This window comes from Hakea prostrata, chromosome 11 (assembly GCF_041222555.1).
Source record: "Hakea prostrata isolate BN-2017 chromosome 11, UWA_Hpros_2, whole genome shotgun sequence".
NCBI lineage: Eukaryota > Viridiplantae > Streptophyta > Magnoliopsida > Proteales > Proteaceae > Hakea > Hakea prostrata.
Window position 1 is genome coordinate 9,899,439 of NC_142610.1, and position 20,333 is coordinate 9,919,771.

Genomic DNA, 20,333 nt, shown 5'->3' on the forward strand with positions numbered 1-20,333 from the left:
GGGCTTTGTTCAAGTTTCAGAAGTAGGTGGTTTTTTATATAGTCTTGAGGTCTTCTGGATGACTTTGGTACGCGTAAAATCTTGGTAAATTATCTTGTTTATTTATTACTTTTGTGGGCCAATGACTTGGAATTTCTTTGGAAGAGAAGAAGAATGAAGCACCCACGCCTTGAAAAAGAAGAATGCTAAGTGCATTTTATTGGCTCCTTTCACCCATTTCTCTTAATTTTATATGTTGAAATGCGCGTGATAGCCGCCAAATTATACCGCCTTGATAATTGTGAAGGACTAATTCTTGGTCCACAAAGCACTGATCGAAAGTATCCAAATGCAAATCTGGCTACTTACTTAGATAGATACGGATATTTTTTGTAAAAAAATTTTAAAATCTCAAACACCTTTAAAATCTTAAATGAATATGAATGCAAATAGAGGTGAATTCTGAATATCTATTTACAAGTCTAATCACAAAGGTTGAGGCCTCAAGGTAGGCCCATCTTGAATCTCTATATAATAAATATAATGTATAAATATTCAGTAAAGATAATTAGGGCTATGATTGTATTAAAATAAATTTTCTTTCAAATATCTTCTCTATTCTTGATTCTTCTTCAAAGAGAAGGTATCCCAATCTGTCCACTAGGTTTTCATTTTTTTTAAGGAACACTTCCAGTCCTCCTTGACTAGTGGTAGCCATCCTCTCTTCCACCCCTGATCAGAGTCAATCAAGCAGGGCTGGACTAAAATGAGCTCCATTCAGATTAGGTTTCTTAAAAGTTAAAATGCGAATTAGGTTTAGGGTGTTTATCGGAGCGTGTTTCATATGTCTTGGCCACCGGAACACTTTGGAAAACACAAAAAAAAAATTACATTCCCTCCGGGCCCACTTTTGGGACGTAGAAATGTCTATCCATCTACCACCCATAAAGTAGCAAATTATTACATTTATTAGTCTTTAATTTTTTCTATTGTAAACATCTCTTGGTGTTTTAAATTTTATGCTAAGTTAACCCTTACCATTTGATAAATTGGGTTAGTCTATATTGTCCAACTTTATTGGTAAGGTAACAGTTTTTCTTGGTAATTTTTTTAATTATTAAATCATAGAGTTATGGGAAACATTGACATGTGTGCTTCAACATCGAAGTCGGATTGGTCAATGAAATAGATAAGGTAACACTATACACAAAGAAGGGAAGAAAGGGGGCGAGGCCAGCTTGATAGTGGGGTTTGTTATTAATTATCTCCTATTACTTTTTTTTTTCCCTCCTTTTTTATATTAATTGTATTTGTAATTTATTATTATTATTATTATTATTATTATTATTATTATTATTATTATTATTATTATTATTATTATTATTATTATTATTATTATTATTATTATTATTATTATTATTATTATTATTATTATTATTATTATTATTATTATTATTATTATTATTATTAGTATTTTGCCAAAAGAAGACTCATATTATGCTCTCTAGGACAAAATTGCAAACTAGATGCAATGAGACAAGAGACAAGGTTGTACAATGAAAGGAAGGGAAATATATCCCTAAGTTAGATTTAGGATTTGAGGGAGAATTTTAAAGTTCCATTTCGACAAGAAAAATCTACAAACTTATTATTATTATCTAATTTATTTAGGGCCTGTTTGGTTACATGAATCTAGAGATTTTAAATCTCTAGATTCATGAATCTGAGAATTATACCCGTTTGGTTGTAAAAATCTATAGATTCATGAAATCTAGAGATTCATTTTTTTACACTAAAAACGTGAATCTATAGATTTATGGGTAAGGGGTGAAATCCAGAGATTTCAAAAAACTATACATTTGCACATTCACAAAAATCACGTCGATCAAATAGTTTTTTAGGATGAATCCACAGATTTCATTCCACAACCAAACATCTAATTTTATAAATTATAACTCCATAGATTTGAAATCTATAGATTTGAAATCTCTAGACTCATGTAACTAAACAGACCCTAAACAAATTTGAAGAAACATATTGAAAACTTGCAGCCTAAGGCAAAGGGAAAAACATATGAACTTGACATGGCATTCAAATTCCCCTTGTACCATAAGGGAGTGTTTTATGCACCAGCAATCTTGGCTCCACTTTGAGGTAGAGCAGCAACTAAATACTCTTTCCTCCTACTTTCTGGATGTTCAATAAACCTAAGAGCACACGGAAAATTACAGGAAAATTATAAGACAAGTGAGAGAACCACTCTTGACATTCTAGGCACCAAAGTTCGGTATCAATTAATTGGGTGGAAGTTCATATTTCTCAATAATGGTGGGATTTATACTAAAGTATACTCCACAATGAATTGATGATTGTTGCATCTGAACCTTGAGGACAATGTTCTCTTAAAGGATTGTCAATATTATGAGTATGCTATACAGGAGGATAAGTTGTAGAGAATATTTGAATTATAATTTCATTTTAAAGGTCAAGGGTTAAAGAATTATAAGGCTAAAAATAATACAGTAAGGCATTTTGAAGGCTAAGAAGATACAACAAATCTCTTTCCCCTCTCTTTCTTTCTAGAAGGTTTGCTGCCTTGGAACCAATTCTTTCTTTTTCTTCGATCCCTGTTCTAGAGTTAAGGATCATCGTATCAGATTAATATCTAAGTCTGATTTTGGTTTTATATTATGAAGAAGTAGAATTTAAAAGAAAATTTAATAATTAATTGAATTAATTAAATATATAAAATTGACTAAATAAATCACTGTTTTTTATGTCCTATAAATCTCCCTATGCCATCAAACACACAAGATCCTTCACTTTTCAGTAACAACCCACATCATTTATTAATAAATATATAAATTTTATTTCTATCATTTGATAATTATTTTTTACAACCAGCAGTTGTGAGGGAAAAAAGCAGTGCTTCAATATCACACATAATAAATAAAAATTTAGGGCTTTCTATTGTCATCCCCTTAAAGTCATTCTTGTTCTTCCATTGCTAGACTTTAGTGGTATCCAAGTGGAGCAGCAGCTTCCTTCAACTCATGTCCTTGATATTGTATGTCCTGCAACCAAAGCAATCAAAACAAATCAATTGTTAGTCCTAATTCAATCTCAAGTTAACACCTTCACTATATCCTCAAGTAGCTTTTATATATAATTTTAATATAATAAGATTTTGCCCTGAGCTAGTTTTCTATTCATTGACATTATTATTAGAAATATTCTCTAATGTGGGGTGATAAGTGCTGATATTTCACACATAGGCAGATGAAAACTAAAAATCTTTAAAAAATTTCAAAGAAATTAGAGGGTGAAGGGAATCAAAGTATTAGTATTTCATGTATGAAAAAAGGACCAAAAGAATATCCATGAAGATTTCTCAAAAGAATTGGGTGCCCTAGGGAAGCTTCTCCCCTGAGACAACCCCTTGAGGCTCCAAAGCCTTGAGTTTAGAAAAGAAACCATCATGAAGGGTCGGGATCCTTACCGAAGCGAAATGGTTAACATCACGATGATGAGCCTCGTCGGCCCTCACAACCAACACGACATCACGGAGAGTTGATTCCGGCGACAGCTGCCAGTAATCGATGGCGATAGCCGGTGCTGCTACATTCTCAATATGACCATTATCAATTTCTTTCAAGAATTCGGTATACGAGTAAATCGCTTCTTCTTCCAAGTATCCAACGACTCGGTGAGCGAACTTGGGCGAGATCATGTAACCCAAGAAGTAAGCATTGAAGAATACTACTTGAACTGCAAACACAAGAGCTCTTTCATACCACCTTGGCTGAGAAACCTCCAGGAACGTCAACAGATGCATTCGCTCGTTCTCTGCTTCTTCTAAAAGAGCTTTAATCCATCCTCCACTGTGTTCGAATCGCCTTAGAGACTTGGCATGCAAAAGCATCCCTCCAACCATGCCTGGAACTGCTGCCACCGTCTCAAGCATCATTGCCCTGCAACCGTATCGCTTCTGTATAAAGAGAAATCTCAAGTTTATTAAAACATAAAACAACTCGTTACTCAACTCAAAATGAAACTCGTCCGAGTCAAACGTACCTGGAAAAAGACATCTGTTGGGTACCGGAGAAACTTAACAGTGTACATAGCTAATTTATCCCAGATGTTAGCTGGGACGTGGTGCTTACTCAGATCGATTGAAAGATTCGCTTTGTACGTCTCCCATGGCTTTACCATAAAAATAAATCATTTCAGAATTATATAATAACAAAAAAATCACAAAAATACCCATCCATTAACAGACCTTGGTTAAAGAAAAGAAATTCATACCTTGAAGCAGTTCCACCTCCATTCCGTGCCATCATTCTTGGTAATCTTAGCAGGAACTATACCCCAGTAGCTACTGATCGACCTCTCCGGTTCACCCTCATTAGAACCAGAACTGGAACCGGTTTTCACTTCTTTTTCTTCTTCTTCCTTCATCAAGGCCGTTGTGCTACTGCTTCCATGCCTTATACCAGCAGCTGGGAACCTAACCCAGGCCATGCTGGTTCGAACCGGCGTGACCATTGTGGTTCTGGTAAGGAAACTAGAAGTCCTGGTAAGAATCTCAGTTCCTGGTTCATAGAGAGTTGCCATGGAAGTGAACCGTGGTCCGACTTGCTTGAACAACTGACCAACCATCCTCGAACCCTTCATCATCAATCTCTGCTTCAGAACCCAAACACCAAAACCCTAAACACAGAGCAATAGAGAGTCAAAGAAGAACAAATAAGAAGGTAATGGCAATAACAAAGATACAGGAATGTCTCAGCCAAGCTTCTTTGGAGCTTTGTTTGAAGTTTCTGATGTGGGTGGTTTATTTATATATATGGTCTTTAGATTTCATGAATGGTTTAGGTGGACGTTACATTTTGGTTATTATATTTTTCATTTTTATTTTTGTAGTAAGTAATCGGTGAGATGACTTGGAATTTTTTAATATTGACACATGGTAACAATGAATTTGGAAAAGAAAGAATACACTTGAAAAAAAGAATAATATAAAGAGCTTTTGATTAGGTCTTTTCACTCGTTTCTCTAATTCTTGGTCCACAAAAAAGGACTGACTTACATGCATGAATTTGGCAAGTATAGATTCGCTTAACCAATTTATGATAATAAAAAAGACCAAATCAATCTTTTACATTTTTTGTTTTTCCAACTCAACTAGTTTTCTCTTCGTAAAATAATTTAGCACTTGTGTATCCAAGAAAATGTCCAAGTTATTTCTCATCCACAGTTTCTACAAAAAAAAAAACAAGGGAAAAAAATTTCTCACCCACAGTTTCAAATAATAATAAGATATTTAAATAAATAGTCAAAACAAATTTACTTGTTATTTTGGAGCTCATCAATTCCTATTTTTTTTTAAATTAAATTTAGTATTGAAGAATTGTAGAATTTTAAAAAATAATCTAAACACTCAAAAATTGTTTTGGTGGAGTGTCAGTGTTTAAAGGTCTTTGTTGTTGTTGTTGTGAAATGACGTCAGAGCAATTTTCTTTAAAATAAATATAAAAATTAAAATTAAAACTGAAAATTCAATAATTAAAGAGCTAAGAAGAAAATATTAGTTGTTCAACGTTCAAACCTCAATTCTCATTCTAATACTAATCAATAAAAGGTGCATTCCATACATTTTTTCTCGGACAAAATGTAGTGGAGTTTAGCATGGAGGTAGGAGATATCTAAGTAAAGCTCATGAGGTACTAGAATAACCATGCTTGCAAGCAGAGATTTGCACATCAATTTGTCTCATCGGTTTTTTTATTATGTTTACATCCCCATGTTTCAAATTACATGTCAACCTCACACACATATATAATAGAATAAAAGAGTTAAGTATAATGACTCAATATTTATTATATTTTTAAAATTATATTATTACCTTCCTTAACTCTCTAATTAATTTTAATTTTTAAAGAAAAAAAAAGTAAAAAGAATACGAAACTATAAAGAGAAACAACAAACGACTTTTAAGTATTTTTTTTATATTTTTTCTAATTTATAAGAAGATTAATCAAGACAAAGATGTCGGGTTTTCATTGAACACTAATGATGTTAGGCGTGAGAAACATTTGCAATAGAAAAGCTTTCAAGTAATGTAAACATAGTTTGCAAACCTAAATTAATAATAATCAAATCTAATAAAATAAGATAATGCTACACTGTATTTTTAAAGCCAATCAAATTATATATATATATAATTCAATAGGATTCAATAATATAAATCATCAAAGGTGATTTTTCCACTTTCACGATGGCTGTCAACTTTCAATTTTGATTCTTTGACATAATTTATTTATTTATTTTCTTTTTCATATGAGAAAGCAAAATATATTGAAGATTAGACGGTATAATTACACTTGGTCATTGTTTTACGTATTGCATAGTTTTAAAATGTCAAATGCTTTTTTTTTTGGTAAAACCCGAACAGTAAACTTCAAGGTCTATTATAAATGAGTAAATTGTTGTTGATTAATCATGCATAATTCTTATAAATTTTAATAGTAGGGACGGAGTCATGATTAAATATTGAAGGAGTTGAATAATGAGTCCGAATTACCTTCCCATCCGATGAGCATTGATGTCTTTTCACTACACATATTGTGTGGGTCCATGTAAGATCTATTGTGGGTTTTACTTCTTAGCTTTGTTATTATTTCAAACTTTAAAGAATCATGAAAGAAAGAAAATAGGGAAGAAATTGCATAGGAGAAAGATAGCTAGATTAAAGTCTATTAACTGAATAGGGGAAAAACATTCTATTTTCTACAAATTAAGTAGGAAAAAAAAATTCAATGGTTATGATTAGATATGATAAAATCAATATTTGAAGTTATAAACGTCCAACTAATAAAACTTAAGATTTAAATTGTTACTAGGAGGAAAAAAGTTTAGGAATTCTTGGGAAAGGGGAGAGGGAGAGGGGCTAATAGTGTATTTGACACATACAAAAAGAAAATCAAGAAAATAAAATAAAATTGAGGGTGGGGTGATGGCCCCGGCCCCTTAGCAGCTCTACCCATGACTACTTAAGAGACATTTCTGTTATGGTCTTGTTCAAAAAGCTTATGAATACAAATAAAAAAATTGAATACAATTGCACCAATTTTTGTTAAAATATGAATATATGAAACAAAATTGTCAAATTTATTCTCCAATAAGAACAAAATGAGCATAACTTAACAAATAAAAAGATCCTCATGCTCAAGTACCTTCAATTATCTAACAGTCTCCAGAAATTTCCTCACAAGTTATACTTGAAATTACCATGGAAATAATCAGTGAACAATCAAAACTAATATAAAAAGGGAAATTCTAGAAAAAACTTTTCTTTTCTTTTTATTGTTTGGCGAAAGATTCTTGTTCCAATTTATTGGATGAATCTTACTCAGCTAACTTCTCTGCCTTGAGTGTAGGTTTCCTTGCACTTTTTCAACAAACTCGTTACCTTGAAACACCCACAATATCTCCTTGTTCTTTTTTAACTTCTTCAATGCAATTCTCCCTGGCTACGAATTGATCCTAATATCCACTCCCTTTATGAACTAGGAGAAACTACTTTTTCACTTTCTCCTCATTGTTTTGTTGAGAAGTTGAGATATTGAGATCTTTTGAATATGTAGTAAGCTAGTTTAAAAACTTTAATAGCAACTACTATATCTCTAATGTTTCTGAATCCTACTAGGATTTTCTCAATTTCCCCTTCTAAATTAACAAAAGATTAGTTTCTCTTGTCACCATTGGGTTCTTTCTTTGACAATTTGGTCATGAAAAAAATTTAAATAGTAAGAAATGTGGGCCAAATAAATTTAAGAGACCCACATAGAAGAGAATGTCAATAACAGATAGTTATGCCATATTGGGTTCTTCCAATATCTCAATATTATCCACAAAACTCTATTTTTCATGGCTAGATTGTACTAGTAACAAGACATGCAAATCTTAGAACTGTTTTTCTAGAATTTTAATTTTCTTTTCAATATACTGAGCAAAGTAGTTTGGACTAAATCTACATAGGGCTTTATGTATTGGAAGAAGAAATAACATTAAGTAATGGTGGAACTAAAGACTAACATGACTAAAACACCATCAGTGCCTATGTTTGCCTAAATTTTTCATGAGAACAACATAACTATATCATTGAACTGAATGCATGTACCTTGCATGGTAGGAATTAAAGAGAGATAATGCATGAGCTAGATTCCTATATTGGGTTTACCACTAATGCCTCGAACATGCTCTTCCTTGAACGGGCATTGAGCCAGGTTATTAAATACTCATGGCTGGTTAGGGATGCAAATGGTAAGTCATGAGTGAGGGTTTGGATGGGTTAGGGTTAAAGCTCCGGATTGAGTTGAACCCAGTTGGGTTTAGGCCTGAGTTAAGTTTCTTAAATCCTTTGTTAGGATTATGGTGTTTATATCTGTGAAAATAGTTTTCAAAATCCAAGACGAAAAAATGTTGTGACTTGTCATTAATGAGAGAGATCTTCTTAATTTATAATGTGAATTAGAACTCAACAGTTCAGAAGAAAAGAGCCCAGGCCCAGCTTGATAGTGGGTCTCATTTGTTATTAGTAATCTCTATTAAGTCAATGTGTTATATTCTTTTTTTCTTAATATTTCCACTTATATTTTTAATCAGCAATAGGTTTGATCACATAGAACACAGACTTTAAAAACTTTGCCATTTAAAAAAAGAATCTTGATCAACCTCACCATGCCTAGTGGGAATTTATAACAAGGACAACCCCCCCCCCCCAAAAAAAAAAAAATAATAAAAAAAAATGATATACCATATCTTGACAATTTCAAGGGATTGGCACAACTGGTATGACGTAGTTGACAAAATGACTCTTTAACTCTTTGACCTTAGCCAAACACTGAGGCATTTTTCCTTTCTGGCCTCATAAGTTTCATGAAGTTGATTCACTATGAGTTGTGAATCACTATAAACTAAAATGCTCTTAACACATACTGCTGTGCTAATTGCATGCCAGCAACAAGGCTTCATATTCAGCTACATTATTGGTTGTTAGAAAAGTAAAACGAAGGGCATAATTGATGGTGAAACCACTTGGGCTCTACAGCACCACTTCCAATTGCATTACTAGCTCCATCTAAAAAAAATGTCCAAGTCTCTAGGGATGCCTCTGACTCTTGAAATGAGGTCCATCTAGAAGAAGATTCAACCACAAAATCAGTCAAAGCCTGGCCTTTGATGGCTGTTCTGGGCTTGAAATCAACGTGATGTTCACTTAACTCAATTGCCCAAGACACCATTCTACCTGTCAAATTTGGCTGATGTAGGATCTTCTTTAGGGGCACATTGGTTAAGACAGTTACTAGATGAGCTTGAAAGTATGGTTTGGCTTTCTAATGGACACCATTATAGCAAGGGCCTGTTTCTCAATTTCAAGATGTATAGACTTAGACTTAAGCAGGACATGAGACACATAATAAACAGGCTTTTGGATGTCGTTTTCTTGTTGAATTAAAATTGAGCTTACAGCATTAGGTGAAGTTGTCGAATATAAAAAAGTTCTGCTTCAAGGAGTGGACAAGTAAGCAAAGGTGTAGTGCTCAGCTTCAACTTGAGGTCCTCTTTTGACAAAAAAAAAAAAAAAAACTTGAGGTCCTCAAAAGTTGTTTGACATTCTTTTGTCCAAACTAGCCCCCTTGAGGCATTGATAGACTTTAGAGCTATGAAGAAGGTTAAGCTCTTGTCTCCAAAGCATGAAATGAGGAGTTAGAACTCAAAAAGCATTCAATGCTAAGAGTTATTACATGAGAGTAAATGTTGTTGTTTTCTCACCTGATCTGTCTTCTTTCTTTCATTCTTTAGCTTTATACTTAGGATCCATGATTCCTCATGGAGAAGATTCTCCTGCTCCCTTAGATTAACATATGCCCAATAAAGAGCCAAGATTGACTATAACGCTTAGCTTGCTGGAGATGCCAAGACTTAAATCTTCGTGGAGAAGCTAAAGGTGCAACACACTTGGCTTCAGATATTATCCAAAATATCTTCTCATGTAATCCTTTGATTTGACATGCAATTAATATGGATTGATATCCTGTCGATTGATGGTAAGTTCTCAAGCTAATGGAGCAAAGCATTAAATGCCGGATTTAATGCTCTGACACATCTTGATCCTCCTCGATAAGTAACATCTCAGATGGCATTTTTGGGCATCCATTCCGTCATGTGGCATTGCCTACGTGTGGCGCTTATTATAAAGATGGCCTCCTTAAAATGTCACTTTCCGCAATGTACCAAGCGGTTCATCATTGTCCCTCTGGTTGGACCAATATCTAAACCACTTATACCAAATCAAATCGTTCACCCCGGTTCGTTAGCCTGAGAAATTATGGCATAAAAATTCCTATGATCTCGCATTTCTTCAAGCCTAACAAAGTTATTGAAATTAGGGAAGGACAGAAATAAATTAGTTGGTAGTTAGAGAATTGATCAACTTATGAAACATCAGACATTGGTTTGTTGCGCTGTACATAAATATTTCATATACAAATTATAAGAAGAGAATAGAATTGCCTTGTCATCTTGTTACTCTTGTTCCCAAGTTGAAAACCCTCCACCCTTTTTGTGTGGCCATTTTCGAATTCACATATGTTACATGCAATTAGCAATCCTGCAATTTCTTACAATTAAATATAAGGATTGTGACACATGGCAATAAATTATCCAACGATCACGATTAAAACCAATTAGAAACTACCTCCAGCAAATCCTCAAAATTTTTCCTAAATTCCAAGTTCTTCTCTTTTTTTTTTTCCACAACGGCTAATCATGCCAGTATGGAAGAATATCCACTATGAAGCCTTTTTAAAACAAGGTCATTCACATTATTAATGGGTGAATTAAAGAAAGAGGAGGAAAGAGATTGAAGAACATGTATAAGAATATAATGGCTTAATTGAAGAAAGAAGAGGAAAGAGAGAGTAATGGTGGAAATCTTTCCTCATGCGGTGAGGAAAGAGGAGAGAAATTACAGGAAGATCAGTTTTTTCCCTAATATGGGTTTAAATATTGACTATTAGATACTCCAAAGCCACATGTCATCACAATCCTAATGGTTAATTGTAGAAAATTGCAGGATTGCTAGTTGTAGAGGATGTGAATCCGACCATTTTCCTTTCCTTTCTATCCGGTTTGGTTATAATTCTATTCCATTTCTTAATATTTCAGTAATATTTGATGGTTTCTCCTAATTCCACTCCCTGGTTTCAGGGTATTTGTACTTCTGTAGCCTTGGCCTTTACAAGGTCTTCTTCTCGAGAAAGAAATCCTTTACCAAAGAAATAAAAAACTACGATGGTCTTAACTCTATCTAAATGTCATGTTGCAAACGTAAATTCATCTATTAGCCATGCCAATGATGATTTTTTAACTTTAAATCCTCTACTAACATAGAGAGGAAAATTTCCAACCCACATGTGGATTATTGTCACGTGTCTAATATCAAAGCAAGATCTTTTTGGTAAATTAGCTAAAACATGAGATGCTGATTGCTCGCTATTTATTGAGGTCTCTTATATTTGAAAATCACATAACTATTTTTACTATTCGAGTTTCCTCTTATTATCATCTTACATCAGTATCATTTAACCTAAAGAGTATGTTTAGTTGCAAGGGGAATATGAAAGGAAAAAAAATCACCTTACATCAAAATAGTTGCATTCCCCTTGTGATCAAAAGAACTCAAAATGTTTTAGCCTACACAATCAAGTAATTCTCATTGGTTAATTCCTTTGATAATATTAAGAGAACATTAAAGAATCTATGATAACAAACCCAAGTCATGGGGTTACATGTTGAAGCCCATTTAATTTTAATTTTGATGTGTACACCAACATCATTAAGTGGAAGTTCAAGTCTGGATCCTCTACTCATATAGAGTGGAAAATTTTAAACATGCACAGTTAAATTCATGACACATGTTTAATTTAAAAACTAAATTGTTTTTAGTCAAACATCCTTGTTTATTTAACAACTAATGAGTTAGAGCATGGACTAATTCAGCCAAGGTTGTATATTTTATAAATTGTTACTATTTCATGTAATCATGCTTCTTGAATTAGGAACCATGTGGAAGGACTAGAATCAATCTGCATCCGTTGCACTTTCAGGATACCCTACAGGATTCATTATTTCTTTTATTTTTTATTTTTTGAAGAAAATTAAGGTTTTGGATATATTTTCAAAGCCTTTTAAAGTTAAAGACAATTTGTAGCTTTGATATATCTATTTTAAATTGCAAAACCTTGCAGAGATTCATAAGTGACTATCATAAACAGCAAAGATTCAATCCAAACACTTACAATCACTAACTGAAGACCACCCTTTTAGGGTAATTACAGAAGAAAATGAAAAGAAGTAAGGATCCGAGTACCTCAGACCTCAAGCAACCCTAGTTGGTTGTGAGAAGACAACAGAAGAAAAGAAGAAAAAAAACTAGTAACATATATGATACAATAACATTAACAGAAGCAGTGTGAGAGAGCTTCAGAGTAAGTAATACAAGAAGATGAACAGAAGAAGAAGCAGCAAGAATCCCAAACCGAATCCTTCATCATCATAGCTGGAATTACTTGGTTGCTGAATTGCAGAGAAAAAATTAACAGATGGGAAGAAACCAACAAAGCAATGAATTACCAGTATCAGCATGAGAGGAATAACTAAAGCAAATGAGAAGATAGTTTCTTTCAACTCCAGAACAGTCTCTCGAACCCACTGACCACAGATGAGCAATCCAAGCACTGTAACCATCAGTAATGGAAATACTGGAGATGGGCTACTGTTACTCATTTTGGATTAACGATGACTAATGAAGGAAGAAGAAGAACAAGAACAAGAGAAGCTTATATTATTAGAGGTCTTGATGATTTGACAACAGAAACTAGTTTTCTTTGGGTGGTTGATCTTTGGTTATAGGCTTAAGACTATATATATCAACTTCTTTAATTAGTTTATAAAAAATAGGTATAGTACAATAGCTACTTCTGCCCATTTCTAATATATAAAATTATAAACGTGGAACCACATATGAAAGTGACAAGAGTAAAATACGAAATTTTAGTTTTGGATAAATATATGTGGAGAAAGAATTGGTCTTTGATCCTCTTTCGGAATGATTCCCTTATGTATTAAAGTAAATTAAATGTACACAGTTAAATGTACACTCTCACAGTTTGGATAACTATTACATTTACCTCTTCTAGGAATTTATTTTATTATATTTAAATTTTTTATTTGTAAATTATATATCAAATGTACTCCTATTTAAGTGATCACTCAACTTTTATTGTATTTTAATTTTTCCGAATTATCCTCCCTTACCTTCTAACCCTCTTTGATTTTCAAGAGATAAAAAAAAAAGAACGAGGGTGAAGAACAACCTTGAATGATTTTAAATTATCTTTTTTCAGACTCTTTTCTTACTTACAAGAAGATTCAATAGGACTAAATGTGTCTTTTTTTCTCTTTCAAAATTGACTGAGTTAATGACAGGAGGGATTTTTGTGATATAATAATAAATTTAAGGGGATACAACATCAACGGGTCACTGCCAACACCTCTTTGTAAGAGGTCAAGAGTTCAACTCTCTTTGAGATATATGTAATAATCAAAATAAAAGAAAATTTCAAGAAATGTAAACAAAATATTTTGCAAATCTAACTGATATAAGTAATTTAGTCTATTAGTTAAAAAAAGAAAAGAGATAATCAAAAGAGACAAGAAAGAGATAGAAACTTAATTAAGGTGCTAAGATATCATATACCATTAGCATATACCAAGAATGAAACCTGAACTTTTCTACCCAAAGAAAAAAAGAATGAAACTTGATTTGTAGTTTTATGTTAATGAATGATGACTTGACTTAATATTTATGTCATTCTCTTGTTCTAATATGCTTGACTTGATTATATTGGATTTGCTTCGATGAGCTCGAGATGGTTCTCTCATGAATTTTTAATGGGGAAGAATCAAATATATTATTAATACATCGATATCAATCCTTAAGTCTCCATGGGTCTTGCCATACCCCTCAAAAGCAAAAGGATCATTTGGTTATTCTCTTGTGACCCAAATTTTCTGGAATTTGAAATTTCAATCAAGCCTGGATCCTCTTCAATGATATCTGATCATCAGGATTGATTTTTAAATGGCAGGTAAGATATCCACGCTAATATTAAATGTCATTGAAGAGGATTGGATTTCTTAATTATATCCAACTTTAAATATATCCACTTTTTTAAAGTTGGATTGAATTAGTAGAGTTTGGTTCTTGTTCAAGAAGTTGATCAGAATTGGTCTTGGGTTTGTTCAATTATAGTTACTAAAAGTCTCTTTTTCTTTTTTCTGGGTCAAACTAAAAGTCCCTTCACAACTATATAGATTGGGCACTTAAATGCAATCATATGTCACATATGAATTGACGTACATTAATTATATGCGAAAGAGAAATTTTATCTCAAACCAAAAAAAGAAAAAAAGGCAAATTTTATCATGCAAAATATTTTAGCCTTATTTTGTTGATTTGGTAATGGTTTTTTCATATGTCAAAGATCCATGTAAAATAAAACCTTAAATGTTCTATGAAATAGGTAGTTGATCGTTTTAATTAAAGTATGGTACATATGTATGGGCATGGATTTGCATCAGTTCCATTTTATGGCAAGACAAATATTACCATGGTAAATGTTTTGGGGGCTTGTTTTGGAGCCATTGTCCTCAAATTGCCATTGTATGCTCTTCGAAATGATTGACTATGGTATCACGTTTTATTTATAGAGGCATTTTGATCATTTTTTTGAAAAAGAGTCTTGTTTCGTTATAAATATTTTCTCAGATTTTAGAGATGGGGTAGAAAACAATATCTAGGGTTGTGCTCTATTGCTTATCATCTTGATAGCAAAAACCATCAAATCTCAATCCGTGCATCTATATTTTCGTGTTACTTCATACTAATGCTCGATTTCTTCTTATGGTAATGACACACTACGTTTTTATTTTTCTTCTTTTGGATTTGAGGTTTGATTTGGTCAGTTTACGTGCACCTCAATTACATAGTCAAGTTCTACCAAAAAAAAAATACATGGTCAAAGGGGTGGAGTGTACATAATTTAAATATATAGTAGAATTTCTCCGATGACCCCAAGGAGATTCAAACTCTTGATTTAATATTATGAATTATTGGTCCTTGCCAACACCATATTTACACAATATATAATTAGTTTTGATTATAGAACTTGACATATGTTTTTTTATCCTAATAGCATTCATGACTTAATAAGAATTCTTGTGGTAGAGGGAAAAGTCTATGTAAAGGAAAAGTTGTTCATCTGTTTAGGATCAATTCAGGTAACTACCTAGAAGGTTTAAAAGTTCTAATCATGCAGCATTTATCTCAGTAAGTAGTTATATTTGTTGGGGGTGTTTACTGATTAATGCTGAATTTGGTCAATTTAAAGTGAGTAATAAGGTTTTCTCTTTGTTCTATAAGGGAAAGTGGAAAAAAGCATGTAATTCTGTCCAACTCTTACAACCACCCTTAATTTTTTTTAACTAAATTTTGTTGATGTTACATCATATGGGGTTCCCATGAAAGACCTGGTTATGGATTAGGTAGATATGAGTAATATTTATTGTTTTTATGTTATTGGCATTGACTATGTAGTGATGAGTGATGACTATGCCGAAAGTGGATTGTCTAGTCATTTTTTGTTTGTTCGTTCTTAAATCATTATTCATGTTATTGAACTTATTTCTCAAAGTGAGGTATTAGGTTAAAAAGCCTAAGCATGCAGAGAATGTAGACATTATCATCCATATTCATCTTTTTTATATAATATTATTTTTTTCAAAACATCAATCTTCTCTTTTTTGGAAGAAGCAATTTTATATCTTAGGATGGCTTGCTTTGACATTGAGGTGATTCAAACTCTGACCTCCTACTTAGAGGTATTGGTTGTTTTATCAATTGAGCCACCTTCGAAGTTAAAAACATTAATCTTTCTAAACTTGAAGATTTTTTTTTTTCTATTTCAAAAGGTTTTCAAGCTTCAAGAAGCCAAGAAATGGAATTAGACCATATTGTCCTACTTGCCAAGGACAGGGCCTTCCTAGCTAGAATATCGGCTACCGAATTCGACCAACTAGACACAAAATGAACCGACCAAGTGGGTTCACTAGCAAGAAGCTGACGAATATCCTCCAATCACCCAAAAAGCATTTGATTCGACAAGGAGAAAGGGGTCCATATAGCATCAAATCAAACTCTGTGAATCACATTTAAGCAACAATTCTTTTTAGCCTTCATTCTTGCTCCAAAAGGGAAATTTTTAGTGTCACTTATTGAGTTATCCCCTTAAAATTAATGTCAGCTCCCAATTTATTCAATTTATCAATCAAACCCTCACTAAAGGTGAAAATATATGAATGACATTCCATATGGTTAGGAAATTATAGTTAAGTGCCCATATAAACAAGTTAAACTTTTCATAAAGATAAAAAATAACATTGAACAAAAAACCCAATGTTTGACTCGTTTCTTCGTCTCCTTCTACCATTTGCAACTTCTTCATCTTCCAATTATAAATTCTCCCAAAGTTTAGAAGATACATTCATGGATAGTGTTTATAAACTTAGGATGTAAGGATAATATTGAAAATAGATATATAAAACTATACTCTCCTATACTTACTCTTTATTTACTCTTACCCCCTCAAAAGTTTCACCTCTAATTCCCCTCATAAGTAAACTAATATTTTTCCTTCACCCCTGATATTTCAAAATGGCCAGATTACCCTTTATTTTCACCTCTATGATCGGTTAATTGATTTTTTAATTATTTTTTATTTTTTTGTTCTTTTTCTCCCACTCTAGAGGAACATGGATGTGTTTCTTAATTTTTTTTCTATATTTTTCTTTCTTTTTTCTTTCATAGAATTTTTTTTCACTTTTTTTTTTTTTTCTTCATATGAATCCATTAAATGTAGTATATGTATTTATTTGTTTTTCTCCTTCTTTTATAAGAATCCATTAACCATGGCTAGACTTTTCTTTTCTTTTTTTTAATTTTTTAATTTTTTCCCCCATATTTTATAAGAATCCATAAAAAAATTAAAAGTGAAAAAAAAGCCTAAAGGAGAGGGGCAAAGGAAAAAAAAAAATAAAAAGATTAAAAAACACTTAATGATAAATAATGGATTCTTATAAGAAAGAGAAAAAAAATGAAAGAAATTACTTTCATTGACAAAAAAAGGACAAAAATAGAAGACAATTTGACTATTTTAAAATATTAGGGAGGAGAAGTATGAACTCACTTTTTGAAAGGAATCAAAGATAAAACTTTTGAGAAGAGAATGATACATAGAGAAGAAATAACAAGGGTGGATTTTTTCCTCAATTAAATTACTCATGAGATGACATTAATATTAAGGGTAACTCATGGCTTGTAGTGAAAAATTCTCTTCTTAAAAATAATATTTTAGCTACAAACTTGTTTATGCTAGCCTTCATTGTCATGCAAAGGGATGTATTAGCTAACAATAGAAAGATGTATAAATTAAAAGATTATGTCATAGCTCGTGCTTCATCTTTATTTGGATTTATATTTTTTTATAAATTAAGAAAGAAAAAACTCAAAAGTATCACAACAACCTCTCAACACAAATTGCTGAAACAAGGCTACCCCAAGAATCTCCATGTGTGGAAGCATTAGGCGCCAGGTTCACCCTTTTATGGAATTCAAACACAATATGGAAGTATCGGTTGGTAAGTAGAATCTACCAAATTCACCTTCTTTAGAACTTTATTGGGCTTTCAACAGATAAAAAACCATAAATTTTAATTTTTCAAATGCATGCAACATCTTTCTACATGGAGAAGAGTTGTTAAACAAATGCTTTTCTACATTATGAAATGTGATTTCTGTTTCTAGGGAAAACAACAGTAAAACCAACCTATGAGGACTGTTTCAAGTACAATCCAGTTCCAAATTTGTTACACCAAGAATCTCCACCTTTGTTTTCTGGGTAAACCTTGTGCATTAGGTCAGATTTGGTATGATTTCCATGTTAACTTTCTATTGCTTTATTGAAGTAGTCAGAAAAATGAAGATATTGTGGTTGCATCAATATTGAAACATTCGTAAAAGTAAAATATTCATCTTGTAGTATATTTGATTGATTTCATGAAATAGCCAAAAAACAAATACTTGATCACAAAAATTGATGCTATGTATCATAATAAAATCAAGAAAGATTTTCACCTTATTTCTGGGGTGTTGGGGTAGGGGAGTAATACAGATGATCTTTGGCTGCAAGTCACCAAGAGTAACAGAAAAACCAGATTTTCAGTTCATATCTCAACAGGTATATTTCCTCAGGGCCCTAAAGTTTCTGTTGGGTTCCAGCCATGAACAAAAAGCATAATAGCTCATACTGAATATGTTTGCTGTCCGACATGCGAAGTACAAAATCCCTGAGTAAAGAAGTGGGAAAGAGAATGGGGAACTAAGAGATTTCTCTCACCTCATACTCATGAGAGACTCTCAGAGGAGATTCTCCGGAAACTGGCCTTTGTTCAGACCAGAGTTCCATGTTAACTATCCCTGGCCCCCAGTGGATAAGACACTTAAAAACCTCGTCGACATTAAACTGGTTCACCAGAGCCAAACCCGACGTTCTGTCCACAAGCATCCATTCCCCTGAAAAAGAGCAACCACCTTAGATAAATAAATGAAGTTCGCTGATGAATAAGTTTCTCACAGCAAAAACCTTCAGTCCTCAATGTACAACCTAGGAAGTCGAAAGTTCTCACAACAGTTTTAGTTCCACAGGCAATTGTGTTTTACCATCTGATCAGTGAGTATAGCATTAGTCGCAACAGTAGATGCTAAAACATTCAAGAACTTATAATCCTCATAATTAGTACATGAAAAATCATCAGGTATGAATGGTAGCAGACATGGATCAGTGGAATTTTTGTTTCTCCCAAACAACAAACAGTAGAGCATTTGCGAAATATAATAAAAGTTAGTGTTAAACAGCTCAAGCAATGACAAGTATATCAACTCACATAAACACCCCCACCCCCCCCAACAAAAAAAAAACACTTGGATTTACATGTGAAGGGGTAGGTAGTAGTGCCATCAAGTGGTACCACCGTACCATGGGGGATGAATGCATGAATACAAGAAATGAAACCACTCACACTTACCAAGGATCAAAACATTCAACCTCTTGGCACTTATATCTTAAGAAGTGATCCTAAAATCTCTAGGGTTTAGTAAGGACCCTAACAATGTATATCAATGCACGTTAGCAACTAGCCTGAGCTCTACTGAGTTAAAGAGTGGTTATAGCATTTATAGAACTGAAGACTGTATTGAAGGCAAAATAAAAACATTACCGTTAGGCCGCAGGTCTCCTTCAAGGTATAATTCTTCTCCAGATTCTGGCCAAATGTCATGCTTGGTTCCATCTATTGCAGTAAATGAGATAAAAGACTCCAAAGGGTGTAGTAAACTGAATGTTGGGTGGACTCGCAAGCAAACCAACCTACAATGTGATAAGAAAATAAAAAGGTTCAAAGAGTCAACGTTAGAGAAGAGAAAGAACAACCCAACAGTTTTAACAAAAATATTATCCATTTTAATGGGGGTAATTTGGTCATGCACGGAATCAGGGTTAGAAAACCTTAATTAAACCACAATTGCAGGACAAGATTGCAGATCAGAAGAAAAGAAATCTGATAATTCAGCAAGAACACTTCAGATAGGCAAAAGACTCTGAGGGTAGTTCTAATCAGCAGCAGAATGTTCCAGTGAAGTTTGAGACTGAAAGAAGCCAATGGTCAGATTAAGGATATAAAATTAAGCTATCTTAATCAGCAAACCAAAACCTCGACAGTAATTTCAGAAATCAATAGAAGGATCTTATAGGTTCAGAACAGAATTGTGGGATAAACAGACTTGATTTTCACAGCCAAGAGTGAATGAAGCAAAACAGACTTTAATAAGAGCTGGTCCTCTGATAATTAATACAGACTGACTAGACAACAACAAAACAGAATAAATAAAACAATAGAAACCAAAAAAATGGTCCCCTTCTTCTCTTCTAGCTGGCAAATTGATACTACATCACATTTCCATACTCCAATACTGATTGCCAAACATTTTTTTTTCTAAAGTTGTGAAATAACTAGGAATTAAATTGACAAAAAGTACATATAAGTTGAAAGAAGATACATCATAAAGGACACTGTCAGGATTGTAGTTCATGTCTACCTCCAAACACTTTATA

The 20,333-nt window shown here is 32.9% G+C and overlaps 2 protein-coding genes across 3 annotated transcripts in view; both read right to left on the minus strand.

Moving 5' to 3' along the window:
- Positions 1 to 2,763: 2,763 nt before the first annotated feature.
- On the minus strand, positions 2,764 to 4,775 carry LOC149000010 (ubiquinol oxidase 2, mitochondrial-like). Its single transcript, XM_089139914.1, has 4 exons — positions 4,285 to 4,775; positions 4,054 to 4,182; positions 3,479 to 3,967; positions 2,764 to 3,053 (listed from the first exon to the last, which is right to left on the minus strand). The coding sequence occupies exons 1-4, from the start codon at positions 4,654 to 4,656 to the stop codon at positions 2,994 to 2,996; spliced, it is 1,050 nt and encodes a 349-aa protein (XP_088996040.1). The 5' UTR covers positions 4,657 to 4,775; the 3' UTR covers positions 2,764 to 2,993.
- A 13,311-nt stretch (positions 4,776 to 18,086) lies between these two features.
- The window catches only part of HGL1 (heteroglycan glucosidase 1), a 103,817-nt gene continuing 101,570 nt past the window's right edge, over positions 18,087 to 20,333 (minus strand). The window contains exons 22-23 of one of the 2 annotated variants that reach the window (XM_089139392.1): positions 19,441 to 19,589; positions 18,087 to 18,736 (exon numbers count right to left, since the gene is read on the minus strand). In XM_089139392.1, the coding sequence (XP_088995518.1) occupies positions 18,543 to 18,736; positions 19,441 to 19,589 (343 nt within the window). In that variant the 3' untranslated portion in view covers positions 18,087 to 18,542. The remainder of the gene's footprint in view (positions 18,737 to 19,440; positions 19,590 to 20,333) is intronic. The other variant, XM_089139391.1, reaches the window with a different exon arrangement.